This window comes from Erythrolamprus reginae, chromosome 5 (genome assembly GCF_031021105.1).
Source record: "Erythrolamprus reginae isolate rEryReg1 chromosome 5, rEryReg1.hap1, whole genome shotgun sequence".
Classification (NCBI taxonomy): Eukaryota; Metazoa; Chordata; class Lepidosauria; order Squamata; family Dipsadidae; genus Erythrolamprus; species Erythrolamprus reginae.
Genome location: NC_091954.1, coordinates 18,869,857 through 18,897,813, shown reverse-complemented (window position 1 = coordinate 18,897,813; position 27,957 = coordinate 18,869,857). Strand labels below are relative to the sequence as shown.

The 27,957-nt window shown below is 41.0% G+C and overlaps 1 protein-coding gene across 1 annotated transcript; it reads right to left on the bottom strand.

Annotated features, from left to right (window-relative positions):
* Nucleotides 1-1,386: 1,386 nt before the first annotated feature.
* On the bottom strand, nt 1,387-20,576 carry VPS26A (VPS26 retromer complex component A). The gene is made up of 9 exons (XM_070752183.1): nt 20,309-20,576; nt 13,025-13,174; nt 12,803-12,878; nt 11,732-11,888; nt 11,034-11,198; nt 7,171-7,277; nt 5,739-5,807; nt 5,057-5,199; nt 1,387-3,043 (listed from the first exon to the last, which is right to left on the bottom strand). The coding sequence occupies exons 1-9, from the start codon at nt 20,309-20,311 to the stop codon at nt 2,930-2,932; spliced, it is 984 nt and encodes a 327-aa protein (XP_070608284.1). The 5' UTR covers nt 20,312-20,576; the 3' UTR covers nt 1,387-2,929.
* Between the last annotated feature and the right edge of the window lie 7,381 nt (nt 20,577-27,957).

Sequence of the window (27,957 nt, the reverse complement as noted above, 5' to 3'; positions counted from 1 at the left end):
CCCTGCTTGTCTTTCACAAATTACTCAAGACCCACCTTTGTCGCCAGGCATGGGGGAGTTAGGATATTCCTTCCCCTAGGCCTTTACAAGTTATGTATGGTATGTTTGTGTGTATGTTTGGTTTTTATAAGGATTTTTAGTTGTTTTATTAAATTGGATTGTTGCATGTTGTTTTTTATCATTGTTGTTAGCCGCCCCGAGTCTGTGGAGAGGGGCGGCATACAAATCCAATAAATAAATGAAATAAATTCTCAATCTGGGTTCTTTTTTTAATGTCCGTTAGCACAAACTGCTGACCATTAAGTGATCTTTGTTGCTAGGTCTCATCTTGCCAGGATAATCAGTAATAATCTTTTTTTCCAAATCCGCAGCATTATGCTTTCAGCATGTTTGATTTATATATTTGAAATTATTAACCTAAATGGCAGTATAAGTTAAAAGCAACGAGATGGGAGAATTTAGAGAAATAAAACAAGCAGCGATAGAAAGCGCTCAGGCGGTTGGTTGGTCTTGGGTTGGAAGGATGAAACAAAATGGACAATACAAAATTGGTACCGGTAATTGGTGGATCATATTCAATTTGAGATTATGGACAAGAGGATGAATTTGGCTAATGAAACTGATTTGCGAGAACTGATGGGACAAGTTAAGAGAATATATGTTTGTAGAATTCGAGACCAAGTTACAAGGAATAAATTAGAATCAGTTTATAATATGTAAATAGATATATTGCTTGTGAGTTAAAATGATACATATAAAATATACCCCCATTTTGGTGGAGGGGTGTGAATGTTGTCTGGTGGTGTACACAAATCACTGAGCACTTGTTGTATGTTGTATGTGTGTTTTATATTTTAAAATCAATTTAAAAATATTTTTTAAAAGAAATTATTAACCTAAATCATTATAGCACTTAAGTAGAACTTTTGGCTCTTCAGATAAACATGAAAACACAGCATCCCTCATCATTAACCATGCTGACTAATGCTGCCCTGGAGATTAATATAATTCAATCTGCATGGCAGAATAGATTGAAACTGCTTATATAACTGATGCTGTCTCTGCAATAAATGGATTGTACCACAAAGTATATTACTGTCTCTTTGGAGTTTTGGAGGATTTACACCTACAATTTTTACCATTTAAAAGACATCATGAAGGTATTTATGAACAAAGCTTAGCATCCGTTGAGAATCATCAGCCCCTTCCACCTAAGGACTTACAATGGAGAAATCACTGAATTTTGGAGATGAAAGTATATTTTCCTTGTCCCCATGATGCACTAGATGCCATTTAAAACATGCAGGTCAGTAAAAGTTCTATATTACTAATTAGAAGAGACAGATTTACTTCACAGGATAGTGTACATAAAAGTAGTCAAGAGAGTTTAGTGAGAATACAGTTATTTTTAATAATTCAAATAGCAATTTATTATGTCTATTATACATAGTTGCACAATTTGAGGCTGGTTAAATACAATCAATTTTCAAAATTTTCTTGGAATAGTTTTCTAGATTGCAACATGCAAGTGTCCATGAAAATATTTGGCTTTTTTTTTTCTTTTGAAATTCTGAACAGGCACTTACATGAGGGAATCAAGTTGTCTCTGTCACAGGTTTTAAGAAGAGAAATATCCCAGCACGCAGACTATTCTTGGCTTTCTCAAAGTGCCGCAGTAATAAAACAATTCTTTCCTAAATATAATTTATCGCTTTTGCTTACTTCATACAGCAAGATAACCAACAATACTTGCACTTTAGAAACATTTTTGATAAATAGGCCAAGTGAATTGGAAATGTGAGTAGCCTTCTATTCAACCGGTCCCCATAGTGTGCTAAACAGGCAGTGTGGTTCTAAAAACTATACGTTAATTGAGGACTAACGTAATGGAGGCTAACAAGATTTACCTGAAGATACTACATTCCAGAATGAATTATAAAAATAAACCAGTCTTTTGCTGCACAAGAATACCATTTTCGGAAATTCAGGTGTTTTTCATCTATATATTTTTGTACAAGCCCACATTTCCTCACAGAAGCTCAGCATGGAAAAGGAATACAATAATCTACATTTGAAGAGGATGGTGAAAAATAAAATTTGGGTGCAAATGATCCAGTATTCAAGAGTGTAAACTAGTAAAAATTATCTTAAAACATTTTATCATATACACGTAACCTTAACCAAACAGGGTTTCATGAGAGAATGCTGTATTTTAGTCCAGGTCATACAAATCTCTAAATGAATTGGAATCTGATCATAGTCATTGGAATGTGTACACTAAGGGGAAGAAAAGATCGTGCAGCCGCTTGTCTTGAAAAACTGATTCCAAAAGGAACTTGTTTATACACATTCCTCAAAAAGATTCCGAAAACAGTAATATGCTCTCAGATTTATTCCAAATACATTGTATTTTATATATAGTATCTACTTCCCTGGGGTAAGGACAACAGTATCATTATAAAACCTGAATTTGTCATTTTAAGACAATTTTTTTATTAAGTCTCCAATGTTACAGATAGCAGACACTGAGGAAATATGTATGATATGCAGTCGGATATAGAAAGAGGAAATGCTTTAGTTTACCATCAATGAAAGCAAAACTTTGATGCACCATATACTACATGCATGGAAACACATAACTAGACTTCTTTAAGCTTTATGTATTTCTGACTGCATCACACCAGACAAAAGTAAAATGTGCAGTATAAAATAGCTTAAGAAAGTTCCAGTGTTTCAGAAAGCACTTACTTAAATGTATGTACAAAACTCAATATTTACTTGAAGAATGTTTTAGTAGTGTGGGAAGTGCAGCACTGTAAGATGAGGAAGACTGTTGTAATGGGAGTTTGGCCTTTCTTTCCTACAGGCTGTTGCCACCTATCATCTGCCCATAGACTGACATCCCAGTTTTTCATCCCATAGATCCAGTTCACATTTCCGGCTGCTCTGCAGATGCCTGGGGCTCTGGACTTTCAAACCGCTGGTGGAAGTTGGTTCTTTGTTTCCTCAGTTTTTCAGGAGCTTTCCTCCAGAGAATGATTTCCTATTTCAGGATGCAAGAAAATACTGGATTAAAATACTAGTAAAAATTACTTGGTCAAAGACCTAGCAGCTGCACTGTAAACTCTCCGACCAGCCCACTTCTTTGCACGTACAGTGGTACCTCGACATACAAGTTTAATTCGTGCCAGACCCGAGCTCGTATGTCGATCAATTCGCATATCGAACGAATGCCTTTAGACTTTGTTTTTGGCACCGAGATAACTGGAAACATGGAATTCTTGCGCTACCTAGTGGACGCTCGGCTCGTATCCCGAATTTGAGCTCGGGTGTCGAACAGAAATTTTGCTCACGTTTCGGCTCGTAACTTGGAATACTCGCATGTGGAGCAGCTCGTATCTAGAGGTACTACTGTACTTCTGTTCTGATTGAAGTACAGCATATTTTATTTAGCTGCACCATTTTTATTCTCCTTTATAAAACAAAATGAAGGTCATAGCACAAGTAGTCCTTGGTTAATGATCATTTGTTGAGTGACCATCAAATTTACAATGGCACTAAGCAAATGTTATGGCTGGTCCTCAAAGTCACAGCCAATGCAGTACCCCTGGGGTCATGTGATTAAAATTTGGGCATCTGGCAACCTCCTGCACTTATAACAGCAGCATGTGCTTCAACTTCCCTCACCCGCTTGTCTCCACCTCTAGTCCATGCTGCACTTACTCCTGTCATTCCCTGCTGGTCTTTGTCAATTTCTTCCTCCTGCAGCAGGCAAGGCGCACCTGGCCAAAGCAACTGCTGACCCTTCACAAGACCATGCACGCAGAAGAAGGAAGAAAATGGCAAAAGAGAGTTCAGGGCACAGATAGGCAAAAGTAGAATGCAGGATGGCCAAAAGAACAGACGTGTTGGGGGAAAAAGCTGGGAGAGAGTTAAAGTGGAGGTAGTTCCAGTACTATATTGTTTTTATTACTGTTGTGAGCCGCCCCGCCGAGTCTTCGGAGAGGGGCGGCATACAAATCTAAATAATAATAATAATAATAATAATAAGAAGAAGAAGAAGAGGAAGAAGAAGAAGAGGAAGAAGAAAAAGAAGAAGAACACACCAGACATTGTGATCGTGGAGAAAAAGAAAGTATGGATCATCGACATCGCAATCCCAGGAGACAGCAGAATTGAGGAGAAGCAGCTAGAGAAATTAGTGAAATACGAAGATCTAAAAATCGAGCTGCAACGACTCTGGCTTAAGCCAGCGAAAGTGGTCTCAGTGGTACTTGGCACGCTGGGTGCAGTACCAAAGGATCTCAGCGGACATTTGAAAACCATCGGAATTGACAAAATCTCCATCTGTCAATTGCAGAAGGCCGCTTTACTGGGATCGGCAAACATAATTCACCGCTACATCACGCAGTCCTAGGTGCTTGGGAAGCGCCCGACTGGTGATGAAATACGAAATCCAGCATAGTGATCTCGTTTGCTATGTTGTACTGACATAATAATAATAATAATAATAATAATAATAATAATAATAATAATAATAATAATAATAATAATAATAATAGTACAGCGGGGCAGAAGTGCAAGGTTCTTGTCTAACAACAGTGCAGTTCTGGCCTAACAGCTGCAACCAACACTACCAGAACTGCTGTTGCTAAGCAGTGTGGTCATAATGACCACTGCTAATGACCAATAAGTGCCTAAATGACCACTTCACTTAGTGATAGAAATACCAGCCCAAATTAGGATAATTAGGCAAGAGTTATCTGAATCCAACTGTAATAATGCATTAAAATCAATATTAATTGAGAAGGAATAGTCATTACGTACTGTTTAAACACAGTATTCACAAGCACAGAGTTTAATGCTGAAAGCTTTCTGTTCAGTGGACACAACTTATTTAATTATATCAATTTCTCTAACAGAGATGAAGCCAAAGGTTTGTGATTTTTAAAATCACATCCATATGATTTTTTTAGCTGTAAAAAGTCTATCATATCTGGAAGCTATTATAAATACATCAATTTCATTTAACTATTACAATTACAGAACCTTATACCTGCTGCTTGAAGTACCGTCTGTCTTCTTCGTCTACTAGCACTAGATTCAAGAAGTATCTTACTGAAAATTTTTTGTTTACATCTCTCATTGTAGGAGTAGGATCATAGCCAGCCAAGAAGAGTCTTATGGGAATAGATTCACCTTAAATGAAAAACAAAGTCATTTTAGTTTTGTTAAATAAATGGGTTGAAAAGTTTAATATTGAATTATTTGAAAATGCACATTTTTTTAACAACCATTTTTCAATAAAACCAGCCGAGTTAATTTCCTGGGGGCACAAATGGCTGTGTGGAAGTTACATTTAGGGAATTTAAGATATCCCTCTGCATATCATTTGGAGAGTATTGCACTCATCTTATGCCTGACATCTGACTCTCACTGTAGAGTTAGAAAGCTTTTTAATCCAATAAATTCTCATTGCACGTTTGGTTTATCTCAATAAAAGAACACATTTGACCCTACTTTACTTGAAAGCAAGTAATGTTTTCTCATTTTACTTGCTTCATCAAAAAGGAAGACAAGTTGTACAGGAAGGAACCTCTTAATTAAGAGCTCAGCTATTCTTTTCTAATACCTCAAGATTTATTGTTCAAGTGTCCTTAAAAATCTCAGCAGATATAAATAGGATATCCTAGCTATTCTGGATCATAAATAAATAAGAGCTAAATGCACCCACTCACCTTTAACTGGTGCACCATCCATTATTTCATATTTTGCAATAGTCTCGGTCTCTGTTGTTGTACTGGGTCCTAGTTAGTTATATAGAATTACAAATAGGTAGCATGATGTTTAGTATAGCCTTTTCCCAATTTTCTATTTATAACTCTAATTATTTCAGCAAGGTAAAATCCAATCTGAAATATGCTTTAACTGTAGTTCTCGACTTACAACCATCATTGAGCTCAAAAATTCTTGTTATTAATTGAATCATTTGTTAAGTGAATTTTTGCACCATTTTATGACACTTGCCACATTTGTTCAGTAACACAGTTGTTAAATGAATTTGGTATCCACATTGACTTTGCTTGTCATGTAGTAAAAGGTAATCACATGACCCAGGACATTGCAATGGTCATAAGCATGAACTATGCTTATGACGCTTCAAAGGTCCTAACTGTGAAAACCGGTTATAAGTCACTTTTTTTCAGTGCCATTGTAACTTTGAATGGTCACTAAATGAACTGCTGTAAGTCAAGGATTACTTGTATTGTAACTATACAACTGCATATTATTTGATTACACAATTTCTTTTAAAAAATTATTTAATACAACAGAATTTTAATTAATACGAGCAAGGTTTTTGTATTCCTGTAATACTAAAATAAACTCTCAAGGGAATTGAATATACCATGTTTCCTGGAAAATACAACCTACCCGAAAACAAGCCGTAGCCCATTTTTCCACACTTGCGCCTAATATAAGCCCTACCTTAAAAATAAACCCTAGTTAAGCAGCAGCACTAGTGCGACGAGCCTCACGGTATTGTGCTACAAACGGCAGTACTGGTGCGATAAGCTACACAGCAATGGCACGACAGGTGTCAGGGTATGGGAGGCAAGGTAAATAGTTAAGACACTCCCCAAAAACAAGACCTGGTGCTTATTTGGGGGCAAAAGGAAAATAAGACCGGGTCTTATTTTGGGGTAGTAAATCATGCCCAGAAGACATGCTCATTTTTTCTCTATATTAACTTGCCAAAGCGAACAAATGTAACCATAACTTCTGAATATTTATTATAATTTATTGTTGTTCTGAATCATCTCTATTATCAAAAACTATTATGCTATGCTTTTTTTGAGATTCTTCTATATTTTAAGCCGTTGTACAAAGTCTTCAATCTTTTGTAATGCAATTAAAGGACAAAACAAAATTACATATGGCAATTCAAGAGTAATATTTTAAAAAAGTTTTCAGAGGTCCCTTGGAAGAATATTGTTATCTGCAAATCAAACTAATAAAGTTTGAAGATACAGTAACAGTAAATTTTCATAATATATTAAATGGCATTCATGTGAACAAATTATATTCAAATATTATTTTTTTAAACCCAAGAGTCTAATAGAAAAAGCAAGACTTAAATGATTAACAACAAACTGTTTTTCTTCATCTTACCAATTCCAGTTATTTCTTTTTTTATCAGCTGTAATTCCATATGTTGAATTTTTATTCTTACTAAAAGGAAGTAGATTTTTCCAACAATCACATCCTTTAAGTGATACCTTAAAAGAAAGAGATTTGTAAAAAGTTGAACATTGTATGCATTAACATCTCCGTATGCATTTGATCTCATAGAGATCACAGGTTGAAACACAACTATTAAATTGGGATGATCAACAACTAACTAGCGGCTGTTAATTGTTCCATCAGTACAAAGAAGGATTTCCCTCAATTCAAGAGTAGGGAGGGAATATACAAATTAGTATCACTTAAACATATTTTCTTAAATAGTTAGGCTCTTAAACATATTACTAGCATACTACTAGCTGAACTCAGAAACAGACAACAGCTAGAGTAATATGATCCAAAAAACCCCTAGTCACAGTCAAATTCCAACTGCCAATATTTTTCAAAGTTTGTCCCATATGCCTTGGTCAAAATAAACTCCTAGACACATACTCTGGCCATATTTAGGTGAAGTCAGACATGCAATTAGAACACTAGCTTAAATTAAATAAAAATACTCCTAGCTTAGCCATTGCTTGATTATGTCAGCAACAACATAATACTCAAGCGTGTTCCCAGTATACTACCATACTGATGTATAGGGAAAAAATATGGCAAAATCATGAGACAGCCATGTATATTCTTCAAAACTCAGATGTGCAATATTCTAATATTTCCTGTAAATAACTCATTTGCTTCATTAGAGAAATCTATCATTGTAATTTATTATTTACAGTATTATAATTATCTGCACTTCTATTCTACTAGTTTTTCTCATCATTCCTTTCACCCATTTCCTCCCATGTTGACTGTATGACTGTAACTTGTTGCTTATATCCTAAGATTTTTATTAATATTGCTTCTTCATTGCTTATTTGACCCCTATGACAATCATTAAGTGTTGTACCATATGATTCTTGACAAATGTATATTTTATTTTATGTACGCTGAAAGCATATGCACCAAGACAAATTCCTTGTGTGTCCAATCACACTTGGCCAATAAAAATTCTATTCTATTCTATTCTATAAGGTTTTATTTGATGTTCTGTGGATGCCTTAAACCCGTGAGGGTGAAACTATGGCACACATGTCACAGATGGCATACAAAGCCCTCTCTGCAGGCACGCAAGCCATCGCCCAGCTCAGTTCCACCGCACACATACACATGCCTCCTGTTGGCCAGCTGGCTTTTGGACTTCTGCCACACATGCATAGGGGGGCGCAGGGCCCATGCAGGAGATGCATGCACATGCAGGCCACATGCGGGTGGGTTGCACGTGCGTGCGCAAGGTGCATGTGGGGTTGAACACATCCACGGGAAAGTGGAGGGAGCGCAGGGGGATGCATGCGCATTCGTGGCCCGTCACAACAAAAAGGTTAGCCATCACTGCTTAAAACACTAAGGAATATGCAAGATTGTGATCAAAGCCTGGAGCCCAATCTATCGTGTCAAATCTCACTTCCATTTTCTATGAGTAGAACATTTCTTATGCAAGGAAAAGAAAAACTATATAAGCACTGTTTCAAAATAAAGATGAATCTTTCTGAATTTTGATCACCATGGGGGGGGGGGGTCTAGTTTTCTCCAAATACATTGGTGCCTCTACTTAAGAACTTAATTCGTTCCGTGACCAGATTCTTAAGTAGAAAGGTTTGTAAGTAGAAGCAATTTTTCCCATAGGAATCAATGTAAGAGCAAATAATGCGTGCAAACCCATTAGGAAAGAAATAAAAGCTCGGAATTTGGGTGGGAGGAGGAGGAGGAGGAAGAAGACGAGGAGGACAGTCACTGTCCAGAGCAAAGGGGGTGTTTCTTTTTTCTGGGCGCTGAGAGAGGTTTATTCCCTCTCCAAGCGCCTAGAGAAAGGAAAATGCTTTTTTCACTCTGGTCTGCCAAAGCCTCCTTAAGCGCCACTGAAAGTCTCCTCTGGCAGCCCAGAAAAGCCTGAGATGGCTGGGATTAAAGGGGGAATGGCAGGAAACTGGCCGGGCTTTTGTGCCACTTTCAAATTTCCTGGGAAATTTTTCTGGGCTCGGGTTCTTAAGTAGAAAATGGTTCTAAAGAAGAGGTACATAGTGTCACCAAACCATCAAGTGCAGTTAGTAGAAATAAAAAGAGGACACATTTTCTTGTGGGTGATTCGACTGTTAGAGGTGTTGATTTGGGACAGGGTAAGGATGTGGTGAAGGAGATGAGGCGTCTCCCAGGGGCCACTGCCAGCAGGGACAGGAGGCGGATTACAAACATTGTCAAGGCTGTGAGTAAAGGTAATAACGTTGATGTGGTGGTGCATCTTGGCACAAATGATTTGTCCCAGAGAAATGTTAATGTAGTAAAGAGAGATTTTCAATGTCTAAGTGTGGAGCTGGGTAAAATAACTGATTCAGTGACTTTCTCAGAGGTGTTACCAGTTTGTGGCCAAGAGGATAAAACAACGTGTATCAGAGAGTTTAATGTGTGGTTAAGGCACACCTGGACTTCAGCAAAGCCTTTGATACGGTTCCACATAAAGAGCTGATAGATAAATTAGTGAAGATTGGACTTAATCCCTGGATAGTTCAATGGATTTGCAGCTGGCTGAAGCGTAGACATCAGAGAGTTATTGTTAATGGCGAGTATTCTGAGCAGAGTCAGGTTACAAGCGGTGTGCCACAAGGGTCTGTTCTGGGTCCTATTCTTTTTAATATGTTTGTGAGTGACATAGGGGAAGGTTTGGTAGGGAAGGTTTGCCTATTTGCCGATGACTCTAAAGTGTGCAATAGGGTTGATATTCCTGGAGGCGTCTGTAATATGGTAAATGATTTAGCTTTACTAGATAAATGGTCAAAGCAATAGAAACTGCAGTTTAATGTTTCCAAATGTAAAATAATGCACTTGGGGAAAAGGAATCCTCAATCTGAGTATTGTATTGGCAGTTCTGTGTTAGCAAATACTACAGAAGAAAAGGATTTCGGGTTAGTGATTTCTGACAGTCTCAAAATGGGTGAACAGTGCAGTCAGGCGGTAGGGAAAGCAAGTAGGATGCTTGGCTGCATAGCTAGAGGTATAACAAGCAGGAAGAGGGAGATTATGATCCCGCTATATAGAATGCTGGTGAGACCACATTTGGAATACTGTGTTCAGTTCTGGAGACCTCACCTACAAAAAGATATTGACAAAATTGAACGGGTCCAAAGACGGGCTACAAGAATGGTGGAAGGTCTTAAGCATAAAACGTATCAGGAAAGAGTTAATGAACTCAATCTGTATAGTCTGGACTCTGGAGGACAGAAGGAAAAGGGGGGACATGATCGAAACATTTAAATATATTAAAGGGTTAAATAAGGTCCAGGAGGGAAGTGTTTTTAAAAGGAAAGTGAACACAAGAACAAGGGGACACAATCTGAAGTTAGTTGGGGGAAAGATCAAAAGCAACATGAGAAAATATTATTTTACTGAAAGAGTAGTAGATCCTTGGAACAAACTTCCAGCAGACGTGGTAGATAAATCCACAGTAACTGAATTTAAACATGCCTGGGATAAACATATATCCATCCTAAGATAAAATACAGAAAATAGTATAAGGGCAGACTAGATGGACCAGGAGATCTTTTTCTGCCGTCAGACTTCTATGTTTCTATGTTTCTAAGAGACAAAAAAATATTGAACACCCGGTTCTTATCTAGAAATGTTCTTAAGTAGAGGCGTTCTTAAGTAGAGGTACCACTGTACAACAATTATTTGAGTTGCTAATTATTTCCATGTGCCTTGAACTGTTCTTGGCTGTTTTTTTCAAGTTCAAGTGCATAATTCAATTAAATCTGACCTACTTGGATTTGTTATATTCAAATTCTATATGCAGACAATCTTCAATGCCAACTTCCATTTTAATAGAGTTGTTAACATCTGGGTAAGTTGCAAGCTGGTGAACAATAAGATCGTATTCTTTAATCAAGTCTGACAATCTTCTTACTATCGTCACTTTAAGGAAATACCTATAAAAGAATGACATTATTGGAGACTGCATAACAGAGTATTTTAAAACTCACATACACTCCTTCAATATTAGCAACTGCAGAGACAGTCACCTGTATTAAATCATCAGTAGGCTGTTTCTAAGGCTCAGAAATTGCACTGGTAGTTTGAAACATACCAGTCAATCAGATCAGTTTACTTATTCTAGTTTCACAATCATCTTAGTTAATAAGAATTGCTTATTCCCCAAAGTAAAACGGGAGGTATTTACACTAAAAATATATGCGCACATCTATAGAAAGAATGTATTTGGGACCCATTTAGTTTTAACTGTTGAATGCTTCTATTTCTTAAACTTTAAAGTATTAGGGGATTTTTATAATAAAAGCAAAAAAAAAATCATCCTTTTGTTTGTGAAAACCTCTTTTTTGATCAAATGTTCCTACAGAAGAACATACCGTATCTATTGAAGTTTAAAATGTATACAGTACATACTGACATTCCAATTCAGCTAAATGAGAGTGCTATAACTAGATACATAAAAATTTCATACCTCAATCTAACATTGGCCCCAATGTAGGATTCATATGGTTTCTCAACTTGCATAAATTCAAAGTCATAGCTTCTACTTTGTGTTAATTCACCAGGTAAGGCCAGCTCTTTCACTAAGTTTACAAATTCATGAGTATTGCTCTTGTCATTGAAAAGTTCTGCAAAATTAAGGAATAGTCAGAAAATACATAAAAGAAATATTTCTGAAGATAATGCAACAGGTTTTTTTTAACAATTTATTATTTGGGTGATTGTAAGCAACTGGCAAAGAAGACATAAGTGTTATTTCTTAAAGTGAAAGTGGAAGGACCTTTTTAAAAACATTTATAAACAATATTTAATGCAATAGTTTTTCAAAAGTTCAATTACAATACAAAGTTCTTATATTTCACTAGAACTCTGAAGTCTTTTGTTAATAATGCTGCTTAAATAGCCTGGTATATTTTAATATCAACATAGTTAATTCAACAAACATTTTCATACTGCATTATTTAACAATTCAAGTTTTAGTATGACTTCCTCCTCTTAGTTTCACATTTCTTATAGCCTCCGCATGGAACAATTTTTTAGAAAAAGTTGGTGATGAAACTTAATATAAATTTAGTATTACACAAACCAACTTCCTCTTGTGCAACAGGTCTCTTTTACTCTCCTTTTTCTACTCTCCTTCCTTCAATCAATTATATCATCTTTACTTACTGTACCAGTTTTGGGACCAACTTACTAACCAATGTGTTGTGCAAAGCATTTCACAACATGTGGGACCGTGTGATTCTCTTTGAATTATATGCTTTTTGCAAGGCTCACACAACAGGTTCGGAAGTTGCCTCTGGCTATCTTTATTCATGTGCCAATGCAGATGAGACTGCTTTCACACTTCTCTTTTGAATATTTTGCACAAGCCATCATTATGTGAATCATATTGTAAAATGTACACTTTTATAGGATAGCAGCTTGATAAAACAGTCGAGAAAACTTTTAATTTTTTCTTCTCAAGAATTGTACTATCGACTTCAAATCATAGTGAACATTTTACATTTTATCCAGATTCAATGCCAGGTCTATAACTCACCAATTTGCCCGACGAATTCAATTCTTATTCCTTGATGCTCTAGCCTTTTTCCATGTTGTTTAAAGACTATGTTTACCTGAAAAAAACCCAATATATTAATGTAGTGCTTCTGTACCGCTTGCAGTTTCATAAATCATTGAAATTCTAAAGCTATTTTAATGTGTGCTTCTGCTTATATGTTCTATTAAGGACCATTTTGAGGGTAAAAAAGATATAATTTACCTTTCCTGAAACTGATTCTCCATCATAGAACAAGTAATGTTTTTCTATTTTGTTTTCTTCTGTTTTGATTTCAGCTGTTTTTCGTGATTCAGCATCATTTAGAACAACATCAATCTCACATATGGGACCAAACAAATTTCCAAGAAAACTCTGCAATAAAAGTAATACTTATTTAAATGTATGAAACAGGAACTTTATCTAGTACAATGCTGTAGACAAAAATATTGGAAGCTTTGAAGTAATTATTCAAAGTAAAATTAAAAATCTATACATTCATAATATAAATTCTTACAGCAAGATATTAGGAGCAGAATACTGATAAATTTACTGTAAAAAGCAATTATCTTGCTACAGTAAAAACCTAACTACCGGTAGTTACTATCACATAAACTCCCTCTATTCTGTTATACTTCAACTCTTTGAAGCCCAGAATGGCACGAATTGGAGTGGGTGCTCACTTAATAACCCACGATTCTCAGTTAATGACTGCAATAGGAAATACCAGGATTGCTTTGTAAATAGGTGCAGTCTTAGGACATCTGACTTTATGAGATGTATCTTAAATATCATATTGATATTTTGACAGTAATGCCAGTCCAAATTATGGTTGTAAGTAAAGGACTTACCTCTATTGTTGCTGTGATAGATACTTTTCCTTACCTGGTAAATAAATATACACTGACGCTTTCAACATACATATTCTGCTTCTTAATCAAAGGGACTCTGCCTTTCCAGATGTTACCAAATTGTTATTCTGCTAGTAAAGCACGATTTAAACTAATTCCAATTCCAAAATACATTGTAACTACAGTATGCCTAACTTTTGAACAATATTAAAATACGTATAGATAGATGTCACTTTATATTAAGCTACTTTTATTTTAAGTTTTTTAGTATTATTTCTTAATTTTAAACAAATAATCTGGAGGTTTTCTTACTGCTGATGTAGCTTGAAATTATAACTATAGTGATAATACTATGAATTTGCCTTCATTCATAATACTCTGTATTATTCTTTTAGCTTGCATTTTGTGTGGTCCTCTTTTTTTACTTTTCCACAGTATGTTAATTGTTATGTTCTATGCTGCTCTTTGACCAAAGGGAAGTGCAACTGACAAAAAACAAAGCACTGAACTATAGCTATGTACCATTTATATTCTGAGAACTAGAGGCACTTCTGGAAATGCCTCTACTCTGAAGTTGATGTGACCAAAACTCAAAAAGAAAGAAAGGAAATTAGCAGGAATTGAAGGAAGTATTACTACCCTGTTTCCCCGAAAATAAGACGTACCCCGAAAGTAAGGCATGTCAGAGGTTTTGCAGAATTTGCTAATATAAGGCACCCCCTAAAAATAAGGCGTAGTCAAGTTTACATACGGTACGGTGGAAAAACATACGGTACCATTCAAAGCTGTTCATAGTGGTACCATAATAATGTGGCGTCCCCTGCTGGCCCCTTCCATCACTTTGTTTCGTCCAGTACAGCAGACACAGTCTGCTGCTGTCTCACCGCCATTAGTCTCCACTACAGTGTGTAGACTGTAGCTCCTCTGGTGGCCGGGAGCTGCAATAGCGGGAGTATACTGTTGTACCATATAAGTGCCGTCGTTTGTGTGGGTGGGTGCCATACTGACAGGTACCGTACTGTAATCAGTGTACTTTCTTTGGGGGTGTCAGCTTTTCTGCCTGTGAATTTGTCTTATTTGAGAAATATAAGGCACCCCCCGAAAATAAGACGTAGCACAACCTTTGGAGCAGAAATTAATATAAGACAGTGTCTTATTTTCGGGGAAACATGGTAGGTATTTTGGCACTAAGAATGGCAGTGGGGACCCAAATGCATAACTTCAAATGTATTTTCTCCTTCACCCTTTTCCATGATCACCTAACACATTGCCTTTCATTTACTGTATAATTATTTTGCTCAAAATTATGGGGGGGAAACCACAGTTTGTCATATAAATCTCAATTCCCAGACAATTCTAAGTTAAGAGGGAGAAATGTTTGTAAATTTTACTATAACTTGATCTTGCTATATCATCTACATTTAGAAGAGCATATAGCTTCTGGCACAGAAACAGACTAAGGAGGCCCTACAGAATGGGAATAGTCCAGCCACTACTTTCCCTCCTCCATAATTCCCTCCTGTCACCTGAAAAGGGTATAAGGGCTGTGGACTAGTCAAGCCTCCCCACCATTGATCTGCTACGGGATGCCACAGATTGATTGATTGTTTGTTTGTTTGTTTGTTTGTTTATTGGATTTGTATGCCGCCCTTCTCCGGAGACTCGGGGCAGCTAACAGCAACAATAAAGCAGTGTACAATAGTAGTCTGATGTTAGAAACAATTAAAAACCCATTAATATAAAAAACCAAACATACATACATACATACCATGCATAGAATTGTAAAGGTCTAGGGGGAAGAGGGTCTCAATTCCCCCATGCCTGACGGCAGAGGTGGGTTTTAAGCAGCTTACGAAAGGCAAGGATGGTGGGGGCAATTCTAATCTTTGGGGGAAGTTGGTTCCAGAGGGCCGAGGCCGCCACAGAGAAGGCTCTTCCCCTGGGTCCCGCCAAGCGACATTCTTTAGTTGACGGGACCCGGAGAAGATACACTCTGTGGGACCTAACTGGTCGCTGGGATTCGTGCAGCAGAAGGCGGTCCCTGAGATAATCTGGTCCGGTGCCATGAAGGGCTTTATAGGTCATAACCAACACTTTGAATTGTGATCGGAAACTGATCGGCAACCACTGCAGACTGCGGAGTGTTGGTGTAACATGGGCATATTTGGGAAAGCCCATGATTGCACGATCTGAAGTTTCCGAACATTTTTCAAAGGTAGCCCCATGTAGAGAGCGTTACAGTAGTCGAGTTTCGAGGTGATGAGGTATGAATGACTGTGAGCAGTGACTCCCGGTCCAAGTAGGATCGCAACTGGTGCACAAGGCGAACCTGGGCAAATGCCCCCCTCGCCACAGCTGAAAGATGTTTCTCTAATGTGAGCTGTGGGTCAAGGAGGACGCCCAAGTTGCGAACCTTCTCTGAGGGGGCCAGTGATTCTCCCCCTAGGGTAATGGACGGACAGATGGAATTGTCCTTGGCAGGTAAGACCCACAGTCTATATTTTTATTATATTTTTTTTTTTATTAGACTGTTTTGCTGCCCTTCTCTAAGCAACTTTAAACAACATTTGTAGAAAAAGAAAGTAACAGTCAACAACTAAACAAAAATAGAAACATGGTGGCTCCTTATCAAACCAAGACTCTTTTTAATTTGCTGAGCCAGCTAGTTCAGCATCACTGAGAAACCAATTTAGCTATGATTCATTCCACAGGTTTAGTCTCATATCATGTAAATGAAGCATCTAAATATGATCACACAATGCAATCACCACAGCTTAGTGTCTGTGGGGAATGAGCTCCAAATCTGCAACTGACTCCCCTTATACTCCATATACCATACTTTAAATGAGGGGTGTCAAACTCACGTTGTCATGGCAGCATCACATGATGCTTTTTGCAACTTTTTCCTCTTTCGTGGCCATGGGCAGTGCGCAATGCATTCAGCCTGTGCGCCGTGAGTTTCACAGCTCTGCTTTAAATGATAAATATGTTGACCATATTTCGATATAGTACCATATCTGAGTGGCAACAAACCAGGCAGTTACTAGAATTTGCTTTTTGTTGCTCTTTATCATCCAATGACTGCTCATATTTCTTTAGCCTAGATATGATAGACCTATATCTATCCAATGAAAGAAAACATGAGTCTACGGAGAGGTGCGGTATACAAATCTAATAATAAATAATAATAATAATAATAATAATAATAATAATAATAATAATAATAATGAGTACTAGAATTTTAGGAGACTCATTTGCCTCATGACAGTTGTTAATAAAAATAAAACAATAAAACATATGCAATAAAACAGCATATAATAATAATCCAATACTAAAACAGTTAAAAACCCTTATTATAAAACCAAACGTACGTACAGACATACCATGCATAAAATTGTAAAGGCCTAGGGGGAAAGAGTATCTCAATTCCCCCATGCCTGGCGGCAGAGGTGGGTTTAAACAGCTTACGAAAGGCAAGGAGGGTGGGGGCAATTCTAATCTCTGGGGGGAGTTGGTTCCCGAGGGCCGGGGCCGCCACAGAGAAGGCTCTTTCCCTGTTTTTTCTGTTTAATATATACACATTTGGTATATTTCATAAGGAAATCACTTAAGAACTTGAGATATTGTTGCAACATCTCACTATCCCAAATATGCAGCCAAAGCACACTAGTTACTCAACATATGGCAAGGAATGCACTGACAAAAGTATCTAACAATACTTTTCCTTGGAGCAATCATTGGATATTCATTTTTACCTCACAAAAGGGCAGAGTTTAAAACTAACTCAAAATAAAAGCAATGTCATACAATTGTGTATTCTAGATAAATGCAACATACTAGTGAAACTTTGTCAGTAACTTGCTCAGAGAGAATGGAGGATCCCGCAGATATGTTAAACATACTGTGGCCAATTCATTTTCCTTTACTTATCAGCTTTCACAACTAATGTATATTTCCTCAGCTGGATTGTTAAATCAAGCCCATTACTGCTCCTTAGGTTCACTACCTAAATAAAGTTTAATATACACATCAGGTTAAGAAGCAGCTCAGCAACTGCTGCACAAAGAAAAACAGGTTTCCTTTTCAAGGATTCCCAGCATAGCTTTGGCTCTTTAAGAACTTATAAGAAGTGGAATTATCCTATCTGTCATAAAGGGCAACAACCCCTTGCAAGAGAGGTTTCCGCACACATACAGTTCTAAACATCCGCCCAGCACCACTAAAGCTGGAGGTGGTGAGGGGGAACACTAAGATGGCAGCACCAAAAAGAAACAGGACATTTAAACCAGAGGTCTTCAAACTTATTTATTTATTTATTTATTATTTATTATTTAGATTTGTATGCCGCCCCTCTCCACAGACTCGGGGCGGCTCACAACAAGACACAACAATTCATAACAAATCCAAATAACTTTAAAATATTTAAAAAAGAACCCCATTTTTCTAACAAACACACACACAAACATACCACGCATAAATTGTACATGCCCGGGGGAGGTGTTTCAGTTCCCCCATGCCTGACGACAAAGGTGGGTTTTAAGGAGTTTACGGAAGGCAGGGAGAGTAAGGGCAGTTCTAATCTCTGGGGGGAGTTGGTTCCAGAGAGTCGGGGCCACCACAGAGAAGGCTCTTCCCCTGGGGCCCGCCAACCGACATTGTTTAGTTGACGGGACCCGGAGAAGGCCCACTCTGTGGGACCTAATCGGTCGCTGGGATTCGTGCGGCAGAAGGCGGTCTCCGAGATATCCTGGTCCAGTGCCATGAAGGGCTTTAAAGGTCATAACCAACACTTTGAATTGTGACCGGAAATTGATCGGCAGCCAATGCAGACTGCGGAGTGATGGTGAAACTTAGCAACTTTAAGACTTGTAGACTTCAACTCCCATTATTCCCCAGCCTTTCTGGGAGTTGAAGTCCACAAATTCTTAAAGTTGCCAAGTTTGAAGACCTCTGGTTTAGGTGTATTCTTTACTTACTCATCTTTGGCATGAACCTTCTCTGTGGCAGCCCCGACCCTCTGGAACCAACTCCCCCCAGAGATTAGGATTGCCCCCACTCTCCTTGCCTTTCACAAACTCCTTAAAACCCACCTCTGCCGTCAGGCATGGGGAAATTGATTCCCCCGGGCAGTTCCCGCTTTATGTATGTTTATGTATGATTGTTTTTTAGATTAAGAGTTTTAAATTGTTTTTAACTATTGGATTTATATTGTTCTGTTGCTGTGAGCCACCCCGAGTCTTCGGAGAGGGGCAGCATACAAATCTAATTAATAATAATAATAATAATAATAATAATAATAATAATAATAATAATAATTTTCTGGGGTTTCCATCACTATTGGTTTCATTTATTGATTCTTGAATGAACTGCCAGGATTTGGGGCAGCAGCTATTTGGAAGATAATAATATGCAACTCAGTGTATTCCTTTCATTTTAGTTCCTTCTTTTAAACAGTTGAAAATGCTTTGGAAGAATCCTGAGCCACTATTTTTGCAAATAAAAGACTCCATGCTCTCCATAGTTCCCAATAAAAGCCAATGTCAGAAATATCATTGCCATTACTTTGAGTGGGAAACGCATGAAAACCATAGTATAATTCAATTCAATTTATTAGATTTGTATGCTCGGGGCGGCTCACAGAATAAGTATAAAACAAAGCATCTAAAACAAATCTAACATACAGTATTTTTAAAAATACAACTAAAAACTCTGGATAACACTCAGTCAGACAATCCAATCCAATCACACCACACATCACATTTATTGGTCAGAAGTCTTCAAAGTCTATAAGCCAGAAGTCTTCAAAATAGGCAACTTCAAGACTTCTGGACTTCAACTCCCAGAATTCTCCAGCCAGCAAAGCTTGCTGGAGAATTCTGGGAGTTGAAGTCCAGAAGTCTTAAAGTTGCCAAATTTGGAGATCCACTGATTTAAAAGCTGCCATTTAAAAGAAAAAAAACACCCTTCAGATTTTTGCTGCCTCGTTCTATCTGGTCGCCCTCGGGGACACTTTAAGGGCGAGACGTTAAGTTGGAAGGTGCAGCGGTCCAACATCCAAAAAGGAGCCGCCGCGACGTTTCCTTCCACCTGTCAACTATTTCTCCGCTCCTCAGACCTTGCGGGTCGCGGTCAGAGAGAGACACACGAGCGGTCGGCCGAAAGGGCGACGGCCTGGCAAAAGCGCCCCCAGGCCTCCCCTCCCCGCCCCACCGAGCACGCGCGCGCGCGCGCACGCGGGATTGATTTCAACGTCAGCGAGGCAGGCGGAATGCGCGCGTGCAGGGACAAGGGGAGGGGAAGGGGGCGAACTCGAATGGCCGCCCCCGCGAGCCGAGGAACGGGGTAGGGGGCGGAGCCAACAGCGGTGGAAAGAAGGAACGGAGGGGGGGGGGCGCGAGAATCCCGTCTCCATGGAAACGACCAGCCGTTCTCACACAGCCTCTGCCTCGAGCGCGCCCCAGGCCCGGCCCGCTAAGCAGGGTGGCAAAACCGGGGCCAGATGGAGGGAGGGGGAGAACGAATCAGCGCCGGCGCCAATCGCCGTCACCACGACGGTCCTCCCGCCGGCTCCAGGGCGGGGCGTCCCGACGACCTTGCTGTTCCAACCCCCACCCACCTCACCACCACGCTTACTTAAACCGGTCAGCCGCTCGCTTACCATTGTCAAGCTAGACTCTCCGGCCCCCCGCCCCAAGCAACCGTAGCAACTCCGGCCCGCGCCACTATCATGTGACCGAAGAGGCCGTCACTTCGTTCCACGCCCCAGGCACGTGACAGAGGAGGAGTAAGAAGCGAAGCGGGCGACTCGGGTAGCCTGGGCGACGGTTGGGGCGCTGTCCTGGGCGGGCCGAGCAAGGAAAGGTCTTGTCTAGGATTTCGGAGGTTTCATAACTCAGTGGTGAAGATGCTTTTCTCCCCCTCCCCCCACGCCCCGGCAACTCAATGGATAAAGGAGAGGTCTTCAAACTCGGCAACTTTAAGACTTGTGGACTTCGCCTCATAGCATAGGTGACTGGAGAATTCTGGGAGTTGAAGTCCACAAGTCTTAAAGTTGCCGAGTTTGAAAACTTCTGGCTTATACTGTACTGTGTTTTTCATGTGTTTCCCACTCAAAGTCATGGTAATTATATTTCTGATTTTGAGTTATTATGGACAGAATGGAGTCTTTTGTTTGCAAAAATGGTGGGTCAGGATCTTCCAACACCTTTTAAATTTTTTAAAAGAAGAAACGAAAACGAAAAGAATGCACAGAGGTGCATATTATGTTCAAGTAGCTGCTGCTTAAATAAGGGGCAATTGATTCAAGAATCAATAAATAAAATAGCAATGTAAACACTACAAAATGCCCAAGATGAATAAATAAAGAATAGACCTAAACCAGAGGTCTTCAAACCTGGCAACTTGTGAAACTTCTGTGAGTTGAAGTCCACAAGTAGAAACATAGAAACATAGAAGATTGATGGCAGAAAAAGACCTCATGGTCCATCTAGTCTGCCCTTATACTATTTCCTGTATTTTATCTTAGGATGGATATATGTTTATCCCAGGCATGTTTACATTCAGTTACTGTGGATTTACCAAGCACGTCTGCTGGAAGTTTGTTCCAAGGATCTACTACTCTTTCAGTAAAATAATATTTTCTCACGTTGTTTCTGATCTTTCCCCCTAAGTATTAAAGTTGCCAAGCTTGGGGACTCCTGAGATAAAATCTGCTCTTTGATAAATGTAACCGATGTCAAATTTTGTCAGAGTTTCCTGGTGCATACGAAGTTTCTGGGTCTCTCAACCATTTAACTACACAGGCTGCATCTGTTTGGAACTCAAATTTAATTTATTGAAGTCATCTTTTTTTCTTTTGTGCTTAAACCTAATGGAGCAACTCTTATTGACTTCATAGTCGAGCCTGATGAAGGCAGCTACAGGTCAGGAAAGCTCAGGCCTATTAATAGGAGTCACCTTTGGCGAGATGGGCAGCATGCCAGGCTGGAAAAGGGGTTATCAGACCCTTCTAGATTTCATATTTATGTTACAATCCTCAAATGCAGGTAGTCCTGCACTGACAGCAATTCGTTTAGCAACCGTTCAAAGTTACAACAGCATATTTTTCACACTTAACGATCATTGCAGAATCCCCAGAGTCATGTGATCAAAATTCAGATGCTTGGCGACTGGCATGTATTTAAGGATGGTATGCAATGTCCCAAGATCATGTGATCACCTTTTGGACCCTCTGACAAGCTAAATGGGGGAAGCCAGATTCACTTAACAACCATGTTACTAATGTAACAAATGCATTGATTCGCTTAACAATTGTAGGAAAAACAGTCATAAAATGAATCAAATCTCACAACTGCCTTGCTTACCGTGTTTCCCCGATAGTAAGACACCCCCGATTGTAAGACATATGGGGGGTTTCAGGGGGGTCGGCTAATATAAGCCCTACCCCGAAAGTAAGACATATGTCTTACTTTCAGGGAAACACGGTAATAAAAGCGAGGGAGCTGCGCGCCCAGGACAGTCTCCCTTACGCAGCCTGGTGCCAGCTGGCTCTCCTCGCGCAGACCTGCTCCCAGATCGGCAACCCGGACCCGTCGCCTTCTTACAAGCTCTCCAGCGTCGCGTCCAGTGGCGCCGACAAAGAGACGTCCAAAGGCGGACCCTTGAAGCTCAGCAACATCGGCGCCGAGGACAAGTCCAGCTTCAAGCCTTACTCCAAACCCGGCGCGGATAAGAAGGACTCCTCGGCCGGCGGAGGAAGCGCCGCGGCGGCAGCAGGCTCCGGAGGGAGCTTGGGCAGTGGCGAGAAGACGGGATTCCGGGTGCCAAGCGCCACCTGCCCGCCGTTCACGCCAAGGACAGGCAGCCCCAGTTCCAGCGCCTCGGCCTGCTCGCCCGGCCTCTTGCCCGGCGGGGAGAGCAAAGGCGGCGGCGAGAGTAGCGGAGGCGAGGCGGAGAAGAAAGAAGCGGCGGATAGCTGCGGCAAGGGTGCATCCGACGGCGCGTCCCACTTGGCTTCTTCCAGCGGCCTCTCCGCCGAGCTGAGCCAAAGCCACAAGGGCTCCAAGGCGGGACTCTGCCGGCTTGGTGTCGCCCGTCTCCCCTTACAAGCCGGGCCAGACCGTTTTCCCCGCTGCCGCCGCCGGCCAGCATGAGCTACCCGGGCTCGTTAGCCGGAGCGTACACCGGCTACCCCCCGCAGTTCCTGCCGCCAGGCGTGGCGCTCGACCCCAGCAAAGCCGGTGGCGGGAGCAGCGGCAAAGCGGCGGGGTCCAGCCCTCTAGCCGGCGCCTCGCCAGCTATCCGCCGCTTCTTTCTTCTCCGCCTCGCCTCCGCTACTCCCGCCGCCGCCTTTGCTCTCCCCGCCGGGCAAGAGGCTGGGCGAGCAGGCCGAGGCGCTGGAACTGGGGCTGCCTGTCCTTGGCGTGAACGGCGGGCAGGTGGCGCTCGGCACCCGGAATCCCATCTTCTTGCCACCACCCGAGCTCCCTCCGGAGTCTGCCGCCGCCGCCGTGCTTCCTCCGCCGGCCGAGGAGTCCTTCTTATCCGCGCCGGGTTTGGAGTAAGGCTTGAAGCTGGACTTGTCCTCGGCGCCGATGTCGCTGAGCTTCAAGGGTCCGCCTTTGGACGTCTCTTTGTCAGCGCCGCTCGACGCGACGCTGGAGAGCTTGGAAGAAGGCGACGGGTCCGGGTTGCCGATCTGGGAGCAGGTCTGCGCGAGGAGAGCCAGCGGGCTCTTCTTGGCGTCCAGCTGCACGGGGCCGTAAGGGGAGAGGAGAGGAAAGAGAAAGCTGGCACCAGGCTGCGTAAGGGAGACTCTCCTGGGCGTGAAGCTCCCTCTCCAGCGCCGCGAACTGCTCCGACGCCTCCGACACATTGGGCTTGCGCAGGAAGCGCAGTCGGAGCTTAGACGACACCAGCCGGTAGCCCGTCAGGAAGTCGCCGCCGGCTCCGGCGCCCAAAGAGGCCTCGCCCGGGCCGAAGCCCGAAGACGAGCCGGCCCCAGTGCCCGGGACAATATAAGACATACCCCGAAAGTAAGACATAGTGGGACTTTTGGGGATAAAAAGAAAGTAAGACACTGCCTTACTTTCGGGGAAACACGGTAGCAATGGAAGTTTAGGACTCCATTGTGATTGTAAGTCAAGAACTATTTATTTATTTTATTTATTCATTTGTCCAATACACAAATACATAGGAAGAAAAATAGACATATGGTAATATATATGAGGGTGAAAGTGAACTTAGAGGAGAGGATATATGAAAGGAAGAGAATATATAAGATAGGTGAAAGAAAGGAAAGACAATTGGACAGGGGACGAAAGGCACACCAGTGCACATGTACGCCCCTTACTGGCCTCTTAGGAACCTGGAGAGGTCAATCGTGGAGAGTCTAAGGGAGAAGTGTTGGGGGTTAGGGGTTGACACAATTGAGTCCGGTAATGAGTTCCACGCTTCGATAACTCGATTGTTGAAATCATATTTTTTACAGTCAAGTTTGGAGCAGTTCGTATTAAGTTTGAATCTGTTGCGTGCTCTTGTGTTATTGCATTAGTACTACTTGTACTATAATCAATACTGTAATGGGGTTGAAAGCGATTAATTTGTTGACCTGCAAAGGTTTTCAGATACGGGGAAAATACTGCATTTTTTGAAGTATAAGACACAACTCCCCTCCCTAAAAAAGTCTGAAAATTTTGGTGTGTCTAATACTCCGAATGTAGCTTTTTCTAAGCTTTTTCCCCCCTATCTTCCTGGCTCTTCTGAGCTTGCAGGCTTGTTTTCATTGCTACTCCCTCTGAAAAAGAATTTTTCAGCACTAATCGGGATAAAATATTGTGCTAAAGCTAACCAGAGAGTTCCATGTCGAGTGAGCAATACCAACGCCGGCCTCCTGGGTCTCTCTGCTCCCTTCGCTGGAGCTCCGTGGTGGCAAAGGTAGGACATCTACGTTTCCTTGGTTTTGCTGGGTGTCACTGTTTCCTGCAAGAATTGGAGAGTTAATGCCTTTATCTCCTGTATGTTGGTAATGGTTTCTTTCTAGTCTTTGTCGGAGGTGGTCGATGTGCCTCCTCCACTCTCGTCCATCGTCTAATGTAACTGTGTATGGTTTTATGCCCACTTTATGTATAATTGTTCCCAGTTGCCAGTTCTGGCCCCCATCAAAGTTTATTGCATAAACTTTGTCCCCCACTTCAAAGGCTCTTTCTGGGGCTTTTTAAATCCTTTCTGTTGGTGTTAAATATATTGGATTGATGCAATCCAGGCTGGATCTAAGTTTCCTGCCCATGAGTAGTTCAGCTGGGCTTTTGTTGGTTGTTTCACTGGGTGTGATATGTTGCAAAAATAAGCACTGGTCAATTTTATTTTGCCAATCCCCCCGTAACTCGGCTGAGAGCTTCTTTGATAGTTCTTACCATCCGTTCCGCTTGGCCATTGGCGGCTGGTGAGAAGGGGGGAGTCAAGACATGCCTAATGCCTAGTTCCACTAAAAACACTTCCATTTGCCTGGCTGTGAATTGCGGGTCATTATCGGAGACAATGACATCAGGGTAGAGAACAGTCTGTGCAACGCTTTTACGGTTGCGGTTATCGTTGAATTCATCAGAATCACTTCTAGCCATTTGGAGTATGCATCTACAACTATAAGGAAGGTCTGAGCAGGGAATGGTCCTGCAAAGTCTATGTGAAGTCTTGACCATGGTTCTCTGAGGGCGAAGTCTTTGGTGGGTTTGGTCTAGACTGTTGACACGGTGTCATGTAGCTACCCAAATTTAATAGCCCCCAAAACGCCTGTGGGTCTGTTTTGTTTTGCAATTCCGGCGCTTCCTTAATTGCCTGCACCTTTTCCTCGGTCGGGTGAATTCCAGCGGCGTCTATTCTAAAGCCGAGGAACTCTACGCTCGGAACTCCCCAGGAACATTTATCTGCTCTCAACCGGAGACCCCTTTCTTGGAATTTTTTAAGCACGGCCCTTATTCTAGATTCCAGTTGTGCTTTTGAGTCCCCTGATATTAATACACATCAAAATATGGGATGATGCCTGGCAGCCGTTTAGTAGCCGCTCCATGAGGCTTTGAAAAATCCCAGGAGCTACCAACATGTAACAGCATGTGACTACATGCGGCTCGGGTTTCCCTTTTTTAAAGGGCTCAGGTTTTGGGAGGCGCAGCTTTCACAGCCGTTTGTACGGCAGAATATTATACTTCCCCGGATGAGAAAAGGAGATACATGCTCTTGGAAAGCAGCTCCCAGCTTTGTTAATAGCCCCAGAAAGACTGGGACTCTACAGGACAAAAGGCTGGGCCAGCTTATCTACAACACAAAAGATCTTCAACCTCAGAACATAATAGGATTAGCCCTATACCACATGGCACCTGGGAAGATTACATAACCCAACAGGATTCAACCAAGCCTGGTATTCAATACAACCTAGAAAGGTCGTCCCTGCATCACAATGGGAGTCTGACAACCAATCAGAATACATTTCTTTCACAGGAACAGGAAGCAAGTTCAAAGCCCAAGAGAGTGTATAAAGTATATCTCACTCTCCACTCCATTTGGTCAGCTACCCAGGATGTCGCTGAGCTTCAAGGGTCCACCTTTGGACGTCTCTTTGTCGGCGCCACTGGACGCGACGCTGGTGAGCTTGGAAGAAGGCGACGGGTCCGGGTTGCCGATCTGGGAGCAGGTCTGCGCGAGGAAAGCCAGCGGGCTCTTCTTGGCGTCCAGCTGCACGGGGCCGTAAGGGGAGAGGAGAGGAAAGAGAAAGCTGGCACCGCTACTTTAGCATTTACTTCAATGCTTTACCGTCATCCACCATTTCTATATAGGGATTGTTCTTAAACTGTATGTTCTTAAACCACGGACTGCTTTTCATGGATAAACCCACACCATTTTCTTGGCAAACATTTTCAGAAGTGCTTCGCTCTTTCCTTCTTTTTAGAGAGAAAGGGAGAATGTCTGAAAGCTTCCTAGCTGCCCACATTCAAACACCTAAATGAGTCTAAGTGATGCCTGAGACAACTCATATATCAGAAATTAAAATATAGAATAAGAATATAGAATCTCTTCTTTTATTCTTTCATTGATATGTTCTATTACTATATCTTCTTTTCTATTCTTTCTTAGATATATTTTACTATGAGTATCTCCTCTATAACCTTCATCATAGAAACATAGAAGACTGACGGCAGAAAAAGACCTCATGGTCCATCTAGTCTGCCCTTATACTATTTCCTGTATTTTATCTTACAATGGATATATGTTTATCCCAGGCATCTTTAAATTCAGTTACTGTGGATTTACCAACCACGTCTGCTGGAAGTTTGTTCCAAGGATCTACTACTCTTTCAGTAAAATAATATTTTCTCATGTTGCCTTTGATCTTTCCCCCAACTAACTTCAGATTGTGTCCCCTTGTTCTTGTGTTCACTTTCCTATTAAAAACACTTCCCTCCTGAACCTTATTTAACTCTTTAACATATTTAAATGTTTTGATCATGTCCCCCCTTTTCCTTCTGTCCTCCAGACTATACAGATTGAGTTCATTAAGTCTTTTCTGATACGTTTTATGCTTAAGACCTTCCACCATTCTTGTAGCCCATCTTTGGACCCATTCAATTTTGTCAATATCTTTTTGTAGGTGAGGTCTCCAGAACTGAACACAGTACTCCAAATGTGGTCTCACCAGCGCTCTATATAAGGGGATCACAATCTCCCTCTTCTTGCTTGTTATACCTCTAGCTATGCAGTCAAGCATCCTACTTGCTTTTCCTACCACCCGACCACACTGCTCACCCATTTTGAGACTGTCAGGAATCACTACCCCTAAATCCTTCTCTTCTGAAGTTTTTGCTAACACAGAACTGCCAATGCAATACTCAGATTGAGGATTCCTTTTCCCCAAGTACATTATTTTACATCATCATGTATTTTACTATGTGTATATAGATATATCCCCACTAAAACCCTCATTGTGTATTGGAATAAATAGATAGACAGACAGACAGACAGACAGACAGACAGACAGACAGACAGACAGACAGATAGATTAAAAGTTACAAGTGGGGAAAATGATTGAATGTAGGAAAAAAAACTTACAGTAAGATTAGGTCAATAGCTCTTCTTAGTTACCTATATTCTGTAGAAAGTTAGCACCCACCTCTCTCCAAGAAGAATGAAATATTTTAGGAAATATAAAAAAGGCAAAATATTTCCCCTAAAAGAGAAAGAGAAATCTTAAGGGAGACAAAGCTCAGCCCCAGTGCCCCGCCCCCAGCAGGTATTTTGATGCCAATCTATCTACAA

Bases quoted from the DNA above. Each gene is read 5' to 3' on its own strand.
- VPS26A (XM_070752183.1), bottom strand. The intron at 11,199-11,731 runs GTATGAAATTTT...ATTCTTTTATAG, and splicing joins GGGGCCAATGTTAGATTGAG to GTATTTCCTTAAAGTGACGA. The intron at 7,278-11,033 runs GTAGGTCAGATT...CTTTCTTTTAAG, and splicing joins TTTGAATATAACAAATCCAA to GTATCACTTAAAGGATGTGA.